The sequence below is a fragment of the Chlamydotis macqueenii genome, chromosome 10 (assembly GCF_036417535.1).
Source record: "Chlamydotis macqueenii isolate bChlMac1 chromosome 10, bChlMac1.mat, whole genome shotgun sequence".
NCBI classification, from domain to species: domain Eukaryota; kingdom Metazoa; phylum Chordata; class Aves; order Otidiformes; family Otididae; genus Chlamydotis; species Chlamydotis macqueenii.
Genome location: NC_141565.1, coordinates 4,421,086 through 4,442,348, shown reverse-complemented (window position 1 = coordinate 4,442,348; position 21,263 = coordinate 4,421,086). Strand labels below are relative to the sequence as shown.

The 21,263-nt window shown below is 51.2% G+C and overlaps 1 protein-coding gene across 1 annotated transcript in view; it reads right to left on the bottom strand.

Annotated features, from left to right (window-relative positions):
- Positions 1-19,324, bottom strand: part of RNF123 (ring finger protein 123) — a 44,883-nt gene extending 25,559 nt beyond the window's left edge. Inside the window, exons 1-23 of the mRNA XM_086755438.1 lie at positions 18,066-19,324; positions 16,931-17,015; positions 14,786-14,865; positions 13,953-14,050; positions 12,714-12,768; positions 12,307-12,392; positions 11,518-11,604; positions 10,920-10,987; positions 9,877-10,013; positions 9,032-9,138; positions 8,159-8,263; positions 7,902-8,027; positions 6,618-6,710; positions 6,350-6,423; positions 5,757-5,874; positions 5,187-5,286; positions 4,655-4,716; positions 4,494-4,565; positions 3,723-3,843; positions 2,810-2,911; positions 1,514-1,620; positions 784-982; positions 30-175 (exon numbers count right to left, since the gene is read on the bottom strand). Coding sequence (XP_086611564.1) covers positions 30-175; positions 784-982; positions 1,514-1,620; positions 2,810-2,911; positions 3,723-3,843; positions 4,494-4,565; positions 4,655-4,716; positions 5,187-5,286; positions 5,757-5,874; positions 6,350-6,423; positions 6,618-6,710; positions 7,902-8,027; positions 8,159-8,263; positions 9,032-9,138; positions 9,877-10,013; positions 10,920-10,987; positions 11,518-11,604; positions 12,307-12,392; positions 12,714-12,768; positions 13,953-14,050; positions 14,786-14,865; positions 16,931-17,015; positions 18,066-18,147 — 2,310 coding nt within the window. The 5' untranslated portion in view covers positions 18,148-19,324. The remainder of the gene's footprint in view (positions 1-29; positions 176-783; positions 983-1,513; positions 1,621-2,809; positions 2,912-3,722; positions 3,844-4,493; positions 4,566-4,654; positions 4,717-5,186; positions 5,287-5,756; positions 5,875-6,349; positions 6,424-6,617; positions 6,711-7,901; positions 8,028-8,158; positions 8,264-9,031; positions 9,139-9,876; positions 10,014-10,919; positions 10,988-11,517; positions 11,605-12,306; positions 12,393-12,713; positions 12,769-13,952; positions 14,051-14,785; positions 14,866-16,930; positions 17,016-18,065) is intronic.
- Positions 19,325-21,263: the final 1,939 nt, after the last annotated feature.

Genomic DNA, 21,263 nt, shown 5'->3' with positions numbered 1-21,263 from the left:
TGGATTCCTGCACAGCACGTGCTGCTCACCTTCCCAAGCTGCTGGTGGACACTGAGGTTGTACATCATCACTATCCCATCCAGGATTTCCAGGAGGGAGTTCTCTGTGATGGGCTGGTCCGGCTCCTCTGGGGGTCTGCCCAGTAAGAGACCCTCGTTTCCATGGCTGCCTTCAACTGCAAATGCATTCCCAAGACAGAAGAGAAGTTCTCAGCAGGGCGTTTTGGCACTTCAGGTTCTGCCTGCACCTCTCTGAAGCCAAAGCCTTGCCACGCCTCAGTGCTCCTTCCCAGCCCATGTGATTCACCAGATACACACACACCATTCCCACCTCACTGCCTGCATCAGGTTGACCACCAGATCTGTTCAAATAGACCCAGGCCATACAAGTGCCACCTCATTGAACCCCCCATACATGTTTCGGAGGCCTGCCTGGCCCAACCCAACAGCAACGGTGCTGCTACTGCACACCTCATCCTCTGTCTGGTCTGTGTTCAGAGCAAGCGTGGCTACAGCTGCCCTTGAACCACCTCCCTGCAAAACCTCACTGCACTTGCAGGAACCAAGGCAGCATCTCCTTACAGGCAGAGAGTGACAGCATCACCAGTGTCACGTTCAGGTTGGCAAAGTGGTTAACCGTGGACTAGCAGGTGTCAGCACACCCTGGGAATGGGAAGGAGCAACGCTGGCAGTAAATAGATTGCATTCCTCGTGAGACTACCGGGAGCTGGAAGATGCCTTTTTCCCAGGGACCACCTGGACCATGCTAGCACACAGTACTCACTGTCCTCCTCTGTCCGCTGCTCCACACTTAGCGTGCGCACTTTGATCTTCTCCAAGCTGCCAAGAGGCCGCCGTGGGTTCATCAGGCTGACGGCTGCCGTGCTGAGGAAGCGGTTGGCACGGCCCAGGGTTGGGGAGCTGAGCCAGCCAGGTCTGGCAAGAGCTCCACCAATGGCCAGGGCAGCAGAGGGACGCTGAGACTGAGAAGAAATTAAGGGAGAAAAAGTTCTAGTTGTTTGGCTGCCTGCTATTCTTCCCTTGTCCTGCAAAGATGTTGGTAGAGATGTGCAGTGGCCCCTGGAAGGTGGGCAGATACCCTTCCTACCATGGCTGGGCCAGCAGTGCCAGGTTAGCAAATGGATATTCCTTCCTCTAAGGCACAAGCCAGGTACAAACAGCAGATCTGCACAGCAAGAAGCTGCTCTGTCTGCAGTTGCCTTGCACCCTTTCAAATGCAAGCACCAAGAGCTGCCATGGAGGGGAGGGGGCATATTCAGATCAGTGGGTGGTGAGAGAGCAGTGAGCTTGCTGTTCAAACTCAGTGTGTCCAGGACCTTCCTGATCTCCAGTGACCCTTGTACAAGTGCAGCTGTTTATCTGGTTGCCCATAGACTGGTTACAGTCCTGACCCAGACACTGCCTTCCTCTAAAGCAAAGCTTTTCTGGCCAGAGGCTGAGCTTGCTGCCTTGGCATGTGGAGCCCCACAGGTGAATAACAGTACACGGCTCACCTGTGCTGCTGATGTTGCCGATTCCTCATCTTCATCGAGATCGTCCATAGTCACCGCCTGCAGCTCTGCAGGGTCGATCAGAACGTTGGCTTTTGCAGCCAGGTCATCTGCACAGAGCACACCAAAGCAGCTGTGAATGCAGGAGCCACCCTTCCCTTCCCACGAGGCAGCCCTACACTCACTGGCAGCTGAGAAGCAGCCAGCAAAGTTGGATGCTGCATCAGAACAAGCTCACCTTCCCCCAAGCTTCCTTACGTGGAATAGTTCTGCCCTTGCTAACACAGCAGAAACCAAGCAGTGATGAGTGCCACACACCCAGGACCCATTTCTGTTCCTGCTCCCACCACTGACAGAGTAATTGAGGAACCAGGAGACAACTGCCAGGGCCAAACTGGACTAGCATAGGGAAGGAAACTCAGGGCCTGAGACCATTTGTTAAGCCTCCAGCTCTTCAGTTCTGTCCCATGAGATGTCCCCAAGTCACTAGGACTGGGACTCAGACCAGAAACTGTTCTCAGCCCAGAGGAGGGCTGTGCTGACAGCTACACTGTAGAAAGTCTGCACAACGTGCCCTCTAGTCCACAGCTCTGTCTTTAAAGCTGGCCAGGAAGACCTGGGTAAGAAACCAGAGGAGACTGCATGGTTCTCAATTTAGGTAATCTAATTCTGAACAGCCAGGGATCAACTTGAGACTGGGAAAATGGCCCTAATTGTGCAAACAGACTGGGGAAGCAGAGGAGATATCTGAGCCAAAGTTAAGTGCCACATTAGCAAGAAACCAGAGACCAACCAAGTCCAATTGAACAGCAAGGGGTTTTTAACCCTTCCAAAAGGGAGACTTTGAAAGTCTGTTGCCAAAGCAGTGTGCTGCAGAAAACACATAGCTGCAGTACATACACAGAGCTGCTACTGCTTGCCCGGAGAGGTACAGCAAATAAGTCGTGGGCATCCTTCACACCTAGCAGAGCCAGGCCGGCGGTGAGCGCTTTGACAGCTACCAGCCCTCGGCTGTGGTGCAGCAAAGGCACCACATCAGAAGGTATTCCCAGACTATCCCCTTCCCTCCACTAGCCACAGGATCCATTCGGAGATATAAAAAGTGAATTGTTAACTTAGAGGACGCTCTGCCCAAGAGAGATGGTGTCTTCTTCAGCGTAACTTGCACCTCATTAAAATTCAAGTCTCCTCTCCTTAAATTTAATCACAGCTCATTACCCACGGCTCCCTCCCTGGGATGACCCTTGGGTGAACTCCAGCCAGGACCTGGGTGCAGGTACTGGAAATGAGAGCACTTGCCTTTCAGAGTCTTCTTAAGATGAGACAGGAGACCTCCAAGCCGCTGAAGGTCAAAATAATCCACCTTCCCATTATAGAAGAGTTGAGGAGGGACATACGCCTCTGAAACAGAGAAGGAGATTTGTTTTCTTAAGTTCCATGCACAGGACATGTAAACCTTCCTAAGACAGACCCCAGGGCCCAGCCTGCACCTTAAGTGAGTGACAATTTTTGTTGTCATAAAAGCACAAGCCATTAATGCAGAGGTGATTCCCACAATGAACCAAGCATTAGATCCACACAGAAACAAGAGCAACTGACGGCCATTGACAACCAGCCTCCCAGCACTTCTGGGAGCCAGAGTCACACCGGGAAACTGGATCATCAGAAAACTCAGCAGCTCTTCACCTGGCTACTCCAGCTCTGTCACAGTCCCACAGGGATTGTAAGGCCCTTACTGAGTCTAGAGAAAGGGTCAGCTTAAAGAAAGAAAGTGGAGTGCCAAGCAGATTGTGGCAGGATAGGCAAGGAGGGGTTTGAGGGTGGGAAACCAACTGGCTCTGACTTGGTTTCCCCTTAATCCCACAGTCCAGGAACCATGAAAACAGATAAATATCCTCCCCTAAACTTTGATGGGATCACTGAGCTGCCCTCCTCCAGACCCATAATCAATACCGGACTCTGCTCCAGAGCACACAGCGGAAACTAGCACACAGTACAGGTGCTCCTTTGCAAGTCTCAGGTTGGATGGTAACTGGAATACATCTGCACACAGGAATTTTCCAGGGTGACTGGGAACTACAGACACAGGTTGACAGAAGGCTCAAGCACTCATGAGAAACACAAAATTTCCAGCATCTTAAACAGCACCGCCAAGAGACAAACCTTGTCCTAACCACATAAATGCCTTCAAAGCTTCTCCTCCAGACCTTACCTTCACTGCTCAGTGCGGCAGGCGTCTTTGCCTTGTGGCCATCCCAGAAGAAACGCAGGGCAGCGATAAGCCGGTGCAGGAAGCACACCATGTACTCTGGCGGGCACAACACAGTCAAGTTCTAGGGCAAGAATGAGAGTTCAGCCATCAGGGCAGATATGAAAGTGCATCTTAGTCCCAGTGGCTGCACTCCCAGCCTTACTGGGAGAGAGCCCAGCCCTGACAGTAGGCAGCAGCTTCCACCTCTAGAAGGTCCTGGGCACTGAAACAACAAGCTTGTCTGACAGAGAGGATGGATACCATGCACTCCATCACGGAAGATGGGGCTGATCATAAACACAGAGATGCAGGTGAAGAAAGCGTTTCCTGCCACAGCGGATGCCTACCTTCCGCAGCTGCAGGCCAACAGCCTGATCCAGGGCCAGAAGAACAGTCCCCACCCAAGCAGCGAAGAGGATGCCAAAGCCAGCAGGCCAGTTGTGGCAGAGCACTCCACAGCCATGCTCCCTGAGAGGTTTTAGGAGGACGTTCAGCTCCCACCCAAGGCTGTTCCCAAGGATTGCTTTCCCATAAATCACTACCTAGGACTTGGATAAGCTGCCTGTTTTCTAGCCTCAGATCTTCTCCTTCCTCCCCACTCCCTGCTGTATCTACACCTCAGTTGATCAGCTACTGGAAGCAGCCCAGCCAAAGGGCAGAGCTCCCAGCCTGAAGGTGCCAGAGAGCTCTCAGAGCTCAGAGGCTTGCGGGAAGGCTGGCCCTTTGACTTACCCCTCTGTTGCTAGCGTTCTCCTGAAGAAACTTGCGGAATTTGTTTAGGAAGATGTATCTGGAGGCTTCCCCCTGGCAGGAGGAAAAGCAGGTGGTAAGCCTAAACCTTACAAGTCCTGTGACGTGGAGACACCGTAGCAAAAGGTCCACAGAGCACTTACCTCTCCTCTGTCCTTGTTGTTCAGCAGCAGCTTCAGAATCTGAACCTGAAGACCTTCCACCACTAAAATGGGGACACGTATCTGCCATCAGAAAACAAGCACCAGAGGGCAACTACTCATATTAACCCCAACTGCAGTACCCTGGCCCCGGGGAAAAGGCCACCTCCTCAGCAGAGGATGCCCAGGAAGAACCAGTGCCAGCAGAAAGCTAATCCCATCACTGAGAATCTTCTCCTCCACCACCTAGCAATAAATTCATTTACAGCTGATAAACAATGTCCCTAAAGGGAAGTTTTGGTTTGTCCGTGCCCCATGGTGGGATGCTGCAGGTCTGTGCAGTGGGGTCCCAGCACTTGTAACCCTCCACCAGATAACAGCATGGCCGGCCCCCGCCTCTGCAGCACAGCCTGTCCTGGCAGGACACAGCTGGACTTCAGGTCATGAAGGGAGATCTGGAAACAGCTCAAGGGTGGGTCCCTCTGGCTGGACAAAAGGCATGGCATCTTGGCAATCTCCCTCCTTCCTCACAGACCTTCAATGCGTTTCTTGAGCCGCTGGCAGCCTCTTTCATATGCCCGCCGCCTCAGTCTCTCCTCAGCACTCTCCTCCTTCACCTCTTTACTCTCCTTGCCCTGGTTGCGGGACAGACACTGATTAGTAGGAGATCACTGCATGAGGAAAACGTCTTGCCAAAGGGAGAGCAGAAACTCAGTGAAACATCGTGCGAGTACATGACTGCAGCTGGCAGCACACCTCAACGGGCCTTCCCTGGCTTTGTAATGAGTAAAGGCAGGAGATCTTCTGAGGATGCACAAGTCAACCTGTAATTCCTTAGATGCTGTGAAGTTCCCTTCCAAATCTGTTGCCATGGAAAACTGTCCCCATCCCATGTCCTGAGCAACAAACCCCAAATGTCCCCTCTAAGGGGACAATAAAGATGACAAGGCAATGGGGAGGCTACAACTCTCACGCAGCTCTGCGGCATTCGCCAGTGCTAACGCAGCTGGAAACACGGGCCATCCAATTTCCTCAGACAGAAAATGACAGGGACGGCAGGCCACAAAATTTCTCCAGTCTCCTTCGTGGATGTGCCCTTACTCACCTCCTTGGTGAAGCGGTTTGGCCACCACGTGGTGGGAATGAGCTCCTGCAAACCAGCCTCCTCCACACGCAGCGGGCTCTTAATGTAGAAGAACACAACCGAACGAAGCACGTCGAAGCTGTGGCCAAGTTAAAGCAAGCACAGAAGCTACGTCGGGAGAAGGTAGAGGGCATGTTTCCAGAGCTGCAGTGAGAGACCCCTTTCCAAACAAGCACTCCAAGCTCTGCAAGATCCAGAGCCCCCTTCTGCTGGGAGAAACCCCACACAGTTATCACAGCAGCTGCCCAAATGCTAGCGCGGCAGCTGGACTCCTCTGACAGTGGTTTTGCTCTAGGGACATTAGAGAGGTCAGCCAGGTAGAAATTAAGTCCCCTGTGTTAGCAGGATGTGAACTACGTGGCACTGCTCCCCGTCCTCAAAGCAGGACTTTGTAGAGAATGGTGTCACACAGACAGAGGAGACCCGAGAAATTAGAGACGACCTCTCAAAGACAGGGTGACCTCTGCCTCCCAGGCCCTGCAGATCCTTGCAGTCTCCTTGGCTGCATTACTGAGGGCAGGGAGAACTGAGCCCAGAGCGGGCACAAAGGATACAGAACATTGCTGAGTAGGTATTTCCTGGATTTCTCGTGCTTCAAGACTGCAATGGTGAGCCGGAGGTAGTGAATCTGGGGAAACAGGAGAAGCAAAAGTGACTCCATCTACAGAAGAGGATACAACTCTCTAATAGGTACAATGTGACAGAACTGCAATCTCAGGATCAAACAACTGCAAAACCCAAAACATCGTGTGCCTTTGGACAAGAGGACATAACAGAAGCTGGCTACTCACAGATTCCTGAGGATTCAGAAGTGCAACTCACTTGTAATCCCAGGTCTGGGATGATGGGAGAGAACCTGTAAGCCCGCAGCAGGGACATCAGCAGCTGCTTGAGGCACTCGTGCACTTCATACTCCTGAGAAAATAAGAAACACATTGAACAGCAACAGTATGAAGTTGGGAACAGCTACAGTTCCCAGAGTGTGGCCTTGGAAGGAAGCATTCACTTCCAAACAGAAAAGTGTTTGTCCATCTGACCCCAAAGGAGAGAGTCCAAGCAGAATCTGGTGCCATTGCTTTGCTACAGGGAAACAAGTTTCTGCACTAGTAAAACCAACCTAAAAGTCACCAACAAAAAGCCAAAGTCCTCCAATTCAGTTGGGCTGAATCACCCATCCTCGTACCCCCTGAGCCTGCCCAACAGTGTTGGCAGAACCAACGCAGAGAGGAAAGACGTTACACCTGTGTAAACGCGATGATGGAAGATCTGTCTTTTTGAGTCCAACTTAATAGCCAACAGCAGGACGAGAGCCAACTCTTCCACACATGCAGCAGCCCTACCAGGGTGTTCAGCTTCACTTCTAAGACCCTAGGCCTAAGTAGGGTAATGAAATCGTTCAATTAAACCTTTCATGACAGCTGGCTGGGGTAGTGCCCATACCTAATTGTTACCCCAAAGGACAGACAAGCTGTCTCCAAGAGATCTCTGGCAGCGACTGGCTCTGTGTAACCAGCCCAGCACTCCAGCAGCAGCAGCTTCCCTGTGGCTAGCAAAGACTGTCTCAAACAAGTGTCCCGGGAAGGAGTGACCTCATCCAGCTTGGACAGGAAGAGGCACAGGAAATCGGAGGAGGTTTTTCTCCAGCAGTGCTGGAGGTAGTGAGATGCAGCACCCATTTCCATCCCAGTCCTGCACAATCTGATCGATCTCTTGGGGGACATGGCAGCATTTAAGACCTCTACAGTCACATAAGCATTAACAACATCTAAGGGACCAACTCATTTCTTATTGATGAATTTGCTGTGCCCAGAAGCAGGAAGTTATTCAACATCACCAGTTCTTTTAGCAGTAGGAGAAGCTTAGCAATCCCTTGTTAGCTCACTACCAGTGTCACCATTATCAATTACTCTGCGTTCAACCCTGGTTCCCTGGGTGTGAAGCAGCAGCCAGATGAGAGGGTGGTCTACCACAAAAAACAGGATCTTGTCACCAGGACGGGAAGGAGGCTGATAACTACCAGCATTTTCTAGGGAAGGCTCCTGTCCTCAGCATCTCCCAGGGTCTCCCTGTGACCCCTGGAGAGGAACCAGCACCCTAGAAACTCACCTCCATCAGAAGCCACATGAGATCCAGCAGCTGCTGAATAAGGGGATGGGCCTCCACTGCCCCTCCTCGCTCAAGGATGCTCAACAGGAAGGTCATGAGCACATCTTCCACCAGGTACACCTTGCACTGCAGACAGAGAGCCAGGTCAACAGTCCTCTGAAGCAGAGTCACTTCCCAGAGAAAGCTGAGGTTTACCTCCCCTTGCAAGGACAAAACCAGGCATGTACAGAAGTTTGCAATGGGCAGGCAAAACTCACCATGAGAGGAGAGAAATAATTGAAGATGTGGGCTAGTGTAATCAGCACTGTGGGTTCTCCCTGCAGCTGCCACATGGACGTGTCCTTCTCCACCAGCTTCCCCTCCTGCAAAGACAAACCCAAAAAACACACAGCTCAAATCCAGTCCAGTCCACCAATACGCCAGTGACTGAATGAACTGGAGGCTTGAAGCAGTTGCTGTCTGCTGTCCTGATTGCACTAAAAACCCTGAACATGGGAATTTGGGATGGCAAAGCAGCCAGGCCCTTGCCTCTGGAGAGCTGTAGTGCAGTCCAGACATGAGTTACCATCAGCCACCTGCATGCACCTTGACAATCTGTTTTTCCAAAAGGGTTCAAGTGTACACAACAATTTGTAAATGGTAATCTCTGCAGAGGAGGTCAGCTAGTAGAGCAGGCCTCCATTCAAGGAAGACATAGCAGATGGCATTCCCTATGCTTTGGGCATAAACAGATTATCTCTCATCCTAGCAGAAAAAAAAAAAAAAAGGTTTCTAGCGAACAGTGCCACAGCCAAAACTGTTGTCGAGGCAGACCTGACAGAATTTCACCACATCACTGCACCAGGACATCAGTAAAAAGTTTAGGATATGAACAAGCGTCTTTCAAGGCTGCAAAATCAAATTCAGCAGTTCTGACCCCAACGGCCATCACCTCTTGCATATTGGTAATGAAACTTCATAGGACTGAGAACAACCAAGCCTAGTATGATTTAACTTAAGTCCTGGAACCATCAGGAATCCCATTTTGCAAGCTGAGGAGCTCCAGGGCCATGAGCCACCAGCATGTGCTGAGAAGTGCAGCACATGCACATTTCCCAGCCCCACAGATCCCCCCAGTGACATTAGCCTACCGTAACATCTATTCCGATGTGGATCACGTTCTTCAAGTAGCCTAACAGCTTGTGAGCCTTCGCTAGGTCTGCAACAGGAGGATCTTGCAAGGGGCGGTAACCTTCCACTGGATAAGTAGGCAAGCGTTAAGGTAAAACGCAATCTGATCCTTTCAGGACTTCTTTTGTTTCTGCAAGGAAAAGACTGCCTCTCTCTTTTACTTTATCCTCGCGCATGCCTCAGTCACAGTTCAAACCACGGTGCCTTCTAAACGGATGATAACCCACAAGCTCTTATCCCCACTTCCTCAAAACTGCAAGCAGCAAGTATTTCACACCAAACTTGTGCTCTCTTCAGAAAGACCGCCAGGAGCCTTCACTACAGCTATCAGCAGGCATACCCAGGACTGCTCTGACAGGAGCTGCAGGCTTCAGCATTCCCACAGGAAGGCAGCAGGCAGCACTAACACCGTGTCAGAGGTCCCATGTGGCTGGGAGTAGAAGAGACCGGTGGCCAAGAGGCTCAGCAGCACAGCAGCATTAGGGTTTCCAAACCTGGAGAGTGAGATCTTTGTTGGATCTGAGTGCTTGGGAACAGACAGCCCTCAGCTGCAGCAGTTAGCTGCTGCTTCAGAGCTGAAAGCAAATCTCATTTCAGAAACTGTCAGGGACCAGCACTGATGTTTGCGTCCCCTGCAGTTCTGCTCTAGCTGACGGGGTATTTGGTTCTTCTCTCCTTGACCCTGCCCTGCGCACAAATGCCAACAGAAAAAAGTGAAATGCAAACGCAGTCATGTATCTATACTGTACAGCCTCCAAAGATGATCTCAGGGCAGGCCCTTCTCCCTTCAGACCTCTCTCCACACCTGAAGGATATCGGAGCGGGCGGCTTCCGAAGTTAAAAGCAACAGACTCTTTGAACGAGAGGCTGATGGCAGGGAAGTAAGCCATCCCAGCACCCCTTGTGATGTTATCAAAAGCGGTTCCCAGAGATATGCCGTTCCTGAAAGAAGGAAAATCCACAAGGTATTAGTCACAATAGGAGGGTTTTGAACTCAACTAAGCAATCCAGGCATCTGCGTACCCCTCCCAGCAACTTGCCAACACAGACACATCAGTCAGTCACGCCTCCTGTCCCTCTTAACCTGGCACACACGCAAATGTCACAGCTTTGCTGAGTAACAGCCACGGGAAGCAGCAGCGCTCCCATTTTCATCCGACAGCACAGGAAGGCCCTGAAGTCTGCACAAGATGCAGAGCCCACTCAGCTTCAAGAGCAACCCAAATCCTTACGAGATAACTAACCAGCAGGACATTTAAAGGCAGGTGACATTTTGGCCGCATCCATTTGACACTCGTAGAAATAGAAGGATAATGCTCTCAATCTACTCCTCTCTAAAAGATGACATGGAGCATCTAACAGTTTTTAATTCCAGCTAAACTGTCACAGCCTGTAGTTTAGGATCAGGGAATAATTCCTATTCAGGCTGGCCTCTGCTCATTGTGCATGGGAGTTGGAGGCTGGAGATTTATCAGCCTTTGCACAGCTCCTTGTGAATCCAGGACAGGTAAGGTCTACACTGACCACAAAAGCAACCAGTGTGGCTCAGTCAAATGCAGTGTTAAGCACCACGAGAGACCCCCTCTCCTCCAAAATCCTAGCAAACTTTACACAAACTTTGTAGCTTGAACATCCTTGTTCAAGCCAAACGCTCTCATCTGAACTTAGGAGACTCAACAGCCTGTTTAGGTGGTTTCCGAACACAAAGCAGAAAAGCAAAGACGGGAACTACTGAGGAGCTTAAAGGGGAGAGGGCAGAAACAGAGCTCAGCAACCCACTGAGCACTTAGGAAACGTTTATGTTACACACAGACATCAAAAAGCAGAGAACTGGGCGAAGATGCTTACAAGCAAAAAGCAATGGTGCCTTCATCAAGGTCTATCAGACAGCTGACGATGTCTCCTGCTGCCCAAGACTGCAGTAAAGGGAGAGAAAAGGTTAAACATGTATTCAAGTGTTCCCACATCAGAAGAAAGGCTGCAATCCAACCAGCCCCTTGTTGTTCAGGGTTGAAGAAGAGAGAGCTCCTTCTCAGAGCAGCTCACATCACATTTTCAGATGTTTCTGGAAGCTGCACATAAGCCACTGGTGGGGATCTTTTTTTCCCTCCAGCACTAGGAACATGCACACGATCAAACGTATATTTGTCCCAACACTGCATCATCTTCCGATGTGCTACAGAGAACCAGAGCCTTCCAGAGACCAACAACGGCACCATGCTGGGAATCAGTCTGCTGGGGCTGCTAAACAAAGCACCCACACAGCATGTCCTGCACCCCTAAAGTACAAACAATTGCTTGCACACAGCCTCCCCAAGAGCAGACTGAAGCAGGGAGGACAGCTTGAGGGCATTTCACAAGGCCCAGCAGAATCCAGCGAGCAGAAGGAGCCATCTGCTTTCTTCTCCTTACTCTACAAACCACTCCTGGGAGAACAGCTACTCACTTTGCCATAGTTGGTAGTAGTCACATTCCACTTGCGCACCCTGTTTCCATCATATGCGTATGAATCTGGCGTGTCTCCAACTCCTTCCTGCACCAAAGTACGAAAGAGGAGACTCGGACCAGACCAAGCACAGAGGATCTCTCTCACTGCATGAGCGGCTTTAAGGGGGGGACCAGCTGACAGCACACATGCTCTGCTTGGGAAAGGTCCTCACTCTAGGAGTGAATCCAGCAGCCTGTGATCTTTGGTTCAGAGAAATGCACCATTCCCTACTCTTTTTTGGGTCAGAAGAAGAGTACTGGCATCCTACATTCCCAAATTCTGTCGAAGCAGCCCCCCAGGATACCCGTCACCCTCTCATACATTGCAGAGTGGTAAGTCAGTGAAACTCTGCAGCTGGCACCCCTTCCCAGAATCAAACATCCCACCCAGTGACTGAGAAGAGCTGGCCTGGGCCTGCCTCTCCTGGGCAAAAAAAGCTGCTGAGGGCCATCCCGAGAGGCAGACTGCCAGCACCGCAGACCCACATACTCTCTGGAGAAGACGCCAGCTGAAAATCAACACATAGCAGTGGCTGTGTGCAGCAAGAGCACAGCAACACAGCCAGCGTGCGAGGCTTTCATACAGTACACCATTCTGTCTAGCAAAGATTTTTAAAACAGCAGACCTGGTGTTTCTAGTGGGCACAAAACGGCAGCAGGGCAGAAGGCAATGCGGTGCTCCACACTGACCTAAAAAGCAGTGGAGGAACATGGAGCAGCCCTGTCCCACCTGCAGCAGTTACACTACCTCCTGGTTAAATCTGCAGTTGAGAGTACACCAGCCGATCTGCATGAGTCCCTGGGAGGAGATGAGCACCTCGTAAATCCATTTTCCTGAAAGAAAAAGATACCACACAGTAAATCCCTGCTGCCTGGCTCCTTAGAGAAGCAGAACCTGACACTGCTCCCACAGAAATAAAGGGGGCACAGAAAGGAGCTTTGGGATATTCCCAGCCTTGCCCTCCCACCTCTTTACTCTGGCATTACGCAATCCTCCATTCTTCTGACTTCCCAGAAAAAAACAGTGGGTGAACTGGGGAAGAGGGGGCTAAAGATCTGGAACATATTCAAGATCTCCTGAGCTCTCTAGTCGTGTAACTCTCCGTACATCTTCCCAGGGTGTTTTCTCAAAGCATCTCTGGTTTAACCCCTTACCTTTATACACACACGTCGTGGCCCTGATGGACCCAAAGTTGCTGTGACCAATCACCTGGACCAACAAACAAAAGGTATTTTAAAGTCAGACAAAGGACAGTTTTGCTCAGCTCTACCCATTCCCTCTGTCCTAGCCCTCAAAACCAAAGCGAGGTGTAGAGCTATTCACAAGCACAGTGTAGGGACGATACAGGACATCTTCCCCTTTCCAGCAGCTGTATTTGGAGACGCCAGGCCCTGGGGAACCATCCAGGCCCTCCTCACAGCTTGATAAACCCCAGTGAAGCATGCAGCTCGGCAGCAGTACGAGGGCAACACGGTGACAGACAGGTTCCCAGTGAACTGTGACAGCTGTACAGAAGTGACTGTGATCTAGGAAAGACATCTGGATCCTGGACAAGTCAGAACAAAACTAGAGATTCAGGGTGTCCAGATCAAAACCCAGGACTGGCAGGTAACCTGCTGCCCAGAAACTGAACCCTGTGAACTCCTGACTCGATCTCATGACAGAGCATGATGAAGAGATGAAGGTAGCAACAGGGAATTCACAGCAAGCCAGGCTGATCCAGTACGAGGGTAAGTTCTAGGTACAGCCAAGGTGAGCTACAGCGGGTGGCTAACGGGAAAGGGGAGACCAGGGCAGCCTGCTCTGCTAGAGTAAAAAAGGATACACAGATTAAGGAGGGAATAAGCACAGGAGCACGGGATGTGTGTGCACAGTGAAGGGGTGAAAAGAGCGCAGAAATTACTGAGGCAGGAAAGGATTAAATTCCAGCGGGTTCTTTCAGCTGATTTTCTGCACAAGGAACATCAGCTAAGGAGCAAGCAGGGAACTAGTGGAAACAAAGGAGAAAGGAAAGCCTCAGCTTCAGCCTCTTGCCACCGTTAGAGAAGATCAGAAGGAAGGAAGGAAGAGGCAGTCTGCTGGAGGGAGGGACAGGAAAGCCGGCTGCTGGCCTTTCCTCTGCTTAGCCAAGCTCTTCAGTGAGCTCCTGGGCCAGGGTAATCCTTTCATGTCCTCACAGCTCCACTCAGAGCTTGCTGAGACTTAGGGATACTGCTAGACCTTTTCCCAGGAGAGCTCATTTCCTCCAGGATCCTGCAGCTTTCTGGGTAGACTCCGTTTACAACACGCTACAAAGCCAGTGACAGGGATCTGTTACGAAGAACAAACCAAGAAGCCCAAACTGCTTTTAGTCCCACAAGACCATTTTCTGCCGCACCCAGCATCAAACTCACCCCAAGTAAGTCATCGTCGACCAGCAGGAGCCCCTCAAAACCGCTCGTGTGGTCCAACACCACAGTAGAGGGACCAAGCCGGCCCTCTGCTACCTGATCTGAAACAAAAGTTGCAGAAAACCCATTAGGGAAAGCCATGCAGGATTCAACAGTACAGAGTGCCTCCAGCTAGACTGCAACAGCACCTGGATTCTGCTACGGTGGGGGAAGACTAAAATGGTGTTACCCACATTAGACCATCAAAACCTCAGGGAAGGAGACATCAGTGAGACTTAAAAGGAAGTTTTCACACCAACACACAAGGTCTTAGCTATGCAGCATTCAAGTCATATGTTACGTTTTCCACGTTGCCTGAAAATTTTACTTTGGTGAAATTCAAAGAGCAAACTCAACTCTAAGCCAAATGTTTGGCCAACATTGCAGCCAGAAAAAAAAAAAAAAAAAAAAAAAAAAAAAAAAAAAAAATCTTCTTTTTAGGAGAGGAGCCAGGCTGTATCCTGTCACATTCTGACTCATTCAGGGAAACAAACTCTAGCAAGGATACAGGCAACAGCTTGAGGCCCAAAGTGTGTACCTACAATGGAGACCAGTGTGTAAAAACTGTCAACAAGGCTCTGCATTTCCCACTGAGGACAGCACTGCACACTGCTGGTCACAGCTCAAGCGCTGGCTGATGAGCCCCTCGCAGCCAGAATTTAAACGTACGATAAATTAGAGCACAGGAGGGCAGAACAACGCTCACTCAGGGAACAGCCTTTCAGGACACAACTTGTCCTCCCAATTAGGCAGCACAAGCAGAAGCACAAATTGGACAGATACTCAGCGTCTCCTACCTCGACTGTCTTCGGAGCCATTCTCCTCCGCTAGCAACCGGTCAAGGTGCTCCTGCAGGTTCTGGAACGTCAGGTGCTTTCTAGGGAATAAACATGCACAGCAGCTCTTCAGAAAACTCTGCCTCCAAGTTTTAAAGAGTCTCAGCCCAGACACACGTGTCCGCCCGGTCCTGTGCTGTGAGACGTGAACTGGGAAGTTCTGTCGACCTCTGTTTCTTCTCACGAATCTGAGGAATTTGCTGCCCAGGATGTTGGGGCAATGAATGAACCAAGGACTAAACATCATGTGAACAAGCAAAGTAGTTAATAAAGGGTCTTAAAGTCTTCAGTCTGTCATCTGTATTTTGTGGCAGTAAGAAAACTGCACCGCAATACAGCGGCAGTAAGACCCGGCTGTACTACCAACAACTGTAGACCACAACTTTGCTGCAGTCAGCATCACATAAACATGGTGTAGGTCAGGATTCTTTTTTTTCCCCAAATATTTTGTAACACCAAGGAAGAAAGAAGAACCCACCAGCAGCTGTAGCAGTTCAGATGAAGGTCAGGGTAGCCCAGCACCCTCTCTCTGACACGAGGCAAAACCATTTTGTTTTCATACTAAGGAGAAGTTTATCCTATATCACTTTCCTAACCACTCCTTACTTCCTACTTTCTTTTTCCGACTTAGTATTCTGGCCCCAATCTCATTCCTACACAATAAAAATGAGCCCAGGGCCCATCATTTTATGCACAATGTTGAGGCTGTTCCCCTTTCAATACATCACTTTGCATTTCTCAAAAGGTGAGACACCCTTTGAAAGCCTGGTGGATGTGAAGATGCACAGAAGTGGAATCAAAGAATCAGTTTTCCTTGGCACGAGGGACGGTGGCTTCAGTAAAGCAGCTTAATCAGAAGATAGCATGGAAGAGGAGTTCCGGAAGGAGGTTAGAAGAGTGTGAAACAGCCCGAGAGATGTCTGCAGCAAGATCCTCTATGCGGAATTTAGGCCTCTGCAGACAAGATGCCATACCATAAAAGTTGCTGTCATACGGCAAATGTTATTTTCAAATGTTATTTTCAAGACCTCTTTGACTGCTACTGGGCTTTCTACCAAACAGCCAAGTCCAGGGAAAAGGGTGGAAGGCAGGAAAAAAAAAAAAAAAAAAAGAAAGAGACCAGTTCAACAAACTATCAGTTCCGTTCTTTCAACTCATTAATCACCAGGCAAAGAAATTAGAAACACTGAAAATCAAAATGCTCGGGCAGATGGAATATTCCAAGGCACGCTGGCAGGAAAGCTTGTGGCAAAGTAACATGACCCACTTTGCGTCGTGTGTCGTCCTGCCCCCCCACCGCACCATAACTCTAGCTCACCAAGCGCAGAGAGGGCCAAGAGCTATTTTTAGCAGCTCTGAGCTCACATTTGAGCTGGCAGTACTAAGTATAGCCCACGGAATGTGACCCCAGCCACTCTGCAGCACCGCCAATCAGCAGGAGCTACACCCCTGCCTTGTTCTACCACACTCCTACCTGGCCTGGACCTGTCTGACGTGCCTCTGGCAAAACAGCTAAATGCAAGGGAAATCTTTCTCATCCAAAGCTACAAGTTCCTGGGCTACAAGGTGAAGGAGAAATGAAAACAAATAGAAGAAAACAGACACTAAACAGGAATTTTGTGTTTCTTCTCCTTTGGTGACTCTGAATAATAGAAGTACCAACCAGTTCCACAGCCTGAGAAATGTGTAGTATTACATATATCAGCGAGAGCCTTGCCTTTAGTTTACAGGGCACTGACGACTGATTTTACATTCCTGTACCTAAAACCTGTGCATTTTGCACCTCCTTACAGGTAAAAAGGGAACAGGAACAATAATGTGAATGCCTAATTGCCTATTTATTTCAGAAGTATTGCCTAGTGATTTTGTAGATGGGTTTTTTTTGTGCAAAAAAAAAAAATCCCAAGAATCCTTCCTAGCAAGCCCTGCAATTTGAAAAAGCCATTAAAGGACAAGACCCAAGAGTCATTTCTATGACACGGTGGTGCTGTGCTTTTAACAAAGATCACTGTGTGGCACTAAAAGATCTTTCCTTTCACTGCAGCGCTGTACATCTGGGGACTGATACAGCATCGCTTGCCACCTACTGAAGGAGAAGTTTGATACCTGTAAGCAGCTGCAGGCTGGTTCCCATCAGCACTGGTAAAGACGCGATGCAGATAATCATTCAGCAGCCTGCTGTTCACGATCCCTTGTGAAAAACAGAAAGGAAATACGCTTAGGGAGTCAGGAGGTAAATGCAAATGTTAATTTCATATAAAAGTAAGAAGCTGGTAACCATGGGAAAATGATGTTCAAGTTTGCAGATGGTGGAAAATGCAGCTTCAATAAGTCACTGATCCTCTGACTGTCTTCACTGGCTGCCCTAGAGTCCAGCATTATGGGCTGAATCTCCACAACAAGGGCTCTTTCCAGTTTGGGCTGCCCTGTGACAGCAAACGGGAGGCTATGAATTGGTCCCCACTGGTGGAACGACATCCTCAGGAATCCTGCTGTACTGCTTCCAGATAGAGTAACTCCAAAAGCTGGAGGTGAGAATGCAATTTCATTTCCAAAAAAAAAAAAAACCAAAAATAAAAAAGTCTTATCACTATTGCAATTCCTGACCTCCTATTTATACCTGGGACATTTTGAGTACATCTCTTAACTGCACCAGAAAATGCTGAGGTAAAGGGCTTGCAGACGCAGTCGATCTCGTCTAACTCACAGCCCTCTAACGACGTACGCCTCACTTCAGCTTTCGTTGCCCAAAACAATCCCCAGTGTCACACTGATGCAGCATGCTTCATTTCTGGGTGCAACCGTGCCCTCAGATGCCAGATCTGTGGTCTCAAAAGCACACTCCTACTGGATTGGTGAACCCAAGAGAAAACAAGACTGCCTAGCAGGTACCAAAATTTCCCAGAAAAGGATTAATCTGAGAACTTGACTTCATCCTGGAAGGGGAACTCCCTGAATCAGATGGGACAAAGGCAGGACATGTGACATTCTCCAGCCTTATGAGGCAGGGCTGTGTGTTAAAGAAAGGGCACTGTGACACAAGCTTCTGGAGTCCTTAGTACTACAGGAATGTCCCTCCCAAAATCTCATCTCAGTTCAGGGATTTACTCAGTTTCAGCCCCAGCACACCTCACATCAGCAAGGCAGCTGTAACTGGAAGGCAGCCGAGCTCAAGTGAGGCAAGGGGTGCTCGCCTAATCCACAGTGGTCCTGCTTTTCCACGGCATGTACAGGCTCATACCTGTGACCTTGGACTTCTCTGGCTCAGTGCTCAGCCTGTAGTTCTTCCTCGAGAAAGCAGTCCCAGCACCTCTTGACGTCATTCTTCACAGGCACCACTTCCAGAGTGGACATAAGACAGACAGACGCCTGGAACAAAACTTGCTGGGGGGGATGCTGCTGCTGCCTTTAGATTTCTCCCTTTCTTAGAGGTTGATGTACCTGGATTGAACAACAGGGTTAAGGCAAAACACAGACAAAATCTTTGCACTAACAACATCACACAAGAGCCCAAAGCCAACTAACTGCCAACCCTGCTCTCACCTGTCCAACAGCTCAAAATCTGCCCCAAAGCAGACAAGGCACGAAGTCACACTCCAGACAACCACACAGAGCCCACTCCAACCAAAGGCACAGGTAGAACTAAGCCAGAAACACAGGCAACCTTTGCATCGGGTTTGAGCCAGAAGCACTGAGCCAGCACAAGGCGACAGCTACCACCACTGTCAAACACCGCCCTGAAACTGGCAACCACATCGCACTTCAACTCGTGTCCTGATGAGACACTTCTGCCTTTCTCTCCCACACTGTACTCTGTAAGACAGGAATATGCACCTGGTTGATCCTCTGTTTCACAGGTTATTATTCTGCTATCCAAAACAGAGAGAGGGGGAGAAGGAATGAGACACATGCAGATGAACTGGACTCCAAAAGAATTTAATTCACTACAAAGCAAAAGACCCAGCTGTCAGTTTTACAGGGACAAAAGTAGACGCAGCTGGAAGTACGCTGAAGTGTTTACAAGTGAAAACCTGCCACGAGACTAAAGGTTCACGATCACACCCGCTATCCCCAGAATGCACAGCATGTTATCAGAGCTGATCTGACAAACGCCAGGACAAAAAGAATAAATTTAAGTTGCCAGTTTCATCCAGCTTCAAAATGCTAGGTTACAGCCCTCTCCTATTTCTGATTGCCCCAGTAGCCAGCCGTCACTGGAAGCCTCGCTTGTTCACTACACAGCCATGTGACAAACCACTTGGTGACACACAGAGCGCCAGGAAGATGCAACAGGAGCAAAGGCTGTGGGAACTGCATGTTCGCTGGCAATCTTATACAGAGCAGAAACTACGGTGAACCCAGGAAAAGTCAGCAAACTCGCCAAGTGACGCAAGTGCCAGGGCAACTCCACTGGCAGAAGATAACCTGAGCTTCAGCTAGGCTCGGGAAGGGATTTCCTAAATCCCCTTTCCTCAGGGCTACCCCAGTATCCAGCAGTGGAGCAGCACTGCCCGGTGTCCTTCCTGCAGCACTGCCCAGCAAAACCACAGAAACAAAGCAAAGACCAGCCTGGATCAATGGTCCTGAACGAGACTCAAAACAAGGAATAAAAAAATTGAACTATAAACAGAAACACATCATTTACTACCAAAGCACAGCAGACAGCACCATGTGCACTCTCCTAAATGTGGGAGATGTGATTTCACTTCTGTCAGGACAAGTTAAAAAACACCTGAGGGTGGCGGGGAGTGCCCTCAGCTCTTCCCACGAGCGGCTGAAACAACTCGAGTGCCCAGGCAGAGAGCGCAGCATGGCCACAACGGCACCGTACGAGATCCACTGTCGGCACTGCAGTGCCAGGGTTCGGTTTTGTTTGTTTTATTTTTTTTTTTTTTCAGTTGGAGCAGATGCTGCTTTCAACAGGTCAGAGAAAGGGGAGAGCATGGGGACACACATCTGCCCCTTCGCTGCTCCCATGTGCGATTCACAAAACTGGTCCCAGCAGCTCCGGCAAAGACACCCAGCTCTGAGCATGGCCACAGGCTAAACTCCCTACCCTGGGCAACGGCAAAGAGCGTGCAGCAGAAGGGCAGAATAAACAGCACGGGGGAAGCCAGATCTTAAACCGAGCCGACTGGAGGCAGGCAAAGAGGCCGAGGAGCCGGGCCAGCAAACAGCTTTGTCCGGGAGCTGCCCGCCAGCCAGGGCGGCGGGGATGAAGCCGGCAGAGGGGTTCAGCACAGGGTTCAGCACAGGGACGGGGCTCTGGAGAACCCCCAGCCTGGCAGCACCCCCAAACCAGAACTATTGGGCACTAGGAACCGACCCTAACACCAGGCTCAACCCCCAGCCGGCAGCACCCCCGCAGCTGGCAGCAGGCCGCAGCCCGGCGACACCCCCAGACCCGGAGACACCCCCCGACCCGGGCAGCACCCCCTGCAGCCACAGACACCTCCCCAAATCCGGCGACAGCCTCCATGCCCACAGTCACCCCCCCAACCCCGACACCTGCCCGCGACCCGCAAAGCCCACAAAACCCAGCACACACCACCCCCCCAGCCCCCCGCAATCGGACGCCTCCCCCTCAGAACCAGTCGCCACTCCCCGAGCCCGGCCGCACCCCCCAGCCCCCACTGGCCGATCCCAGATCCCCGCGGCAGGGGCTGCCCGGCGGGACGGGTTCAGAGGAGACCCCGCAGTGCGAGGACCCGGCACCGGGCAGCCCGAGGCGGGCAAGGCCCGGCGGCCACCGCACTCACCGCCGGCCCGGCCGCTCCACCGCCGCGCTACGGCGAGCCGCGAGGGCCATGCCGAGCGGGCGGGCGCAGCGCCCGTTGCCGGGAGACGCGAGGAAGCGGCGGGGGGGCTGCGCCGGGGAACCCGCTCCGCGCTCGGGGCGTGCGGGACCAGGCCGCCCTCCCGGGACAGGGGGAGAGAGAACCCCCCCGCCATACCTCCTCGGTCCCGGGGGTGGGTGCGAAATTCCCCTGAGGAAAGGGAGCGGGCTGCGGGGCCAGCGAGGCCCGAAGCACACGGCCGTGGCGCTGGGGAGCTGGGCAAGGGGAGCCCGGAAAGGAGGGCGGTGTGGGGAAGGTGCTGCCAAGCCCCAGGGAGAAGACAGCCCCGTGGGCCCAGCCCCTAAGGCTGCCCCTGGAGAAAGGGAGAGGAGGAGGAGGAGGAGAAAACTGACAAAGGAGCCTGGGGTCAGAAATTAACGGGCAACTTTATTGTGGCTGTGAGGGGAATGAGGGTCAGCACTTGGTGCTGGCCCACGGCTGCTCTAATGGCGTCTTCTGGGCCGAGGGTAGGGAGTTGGGGCCCGGTGTCGCATGTGGGAGCGGTCCCTCATCTGCCTGGGCCTGGCGCGTCTGGAGCGTCCGCCCCTCGTGAGCGCTGGGGAGCGGCGGGAGGGCCGCGATGGCAGCTGGCTGCCGCTGCT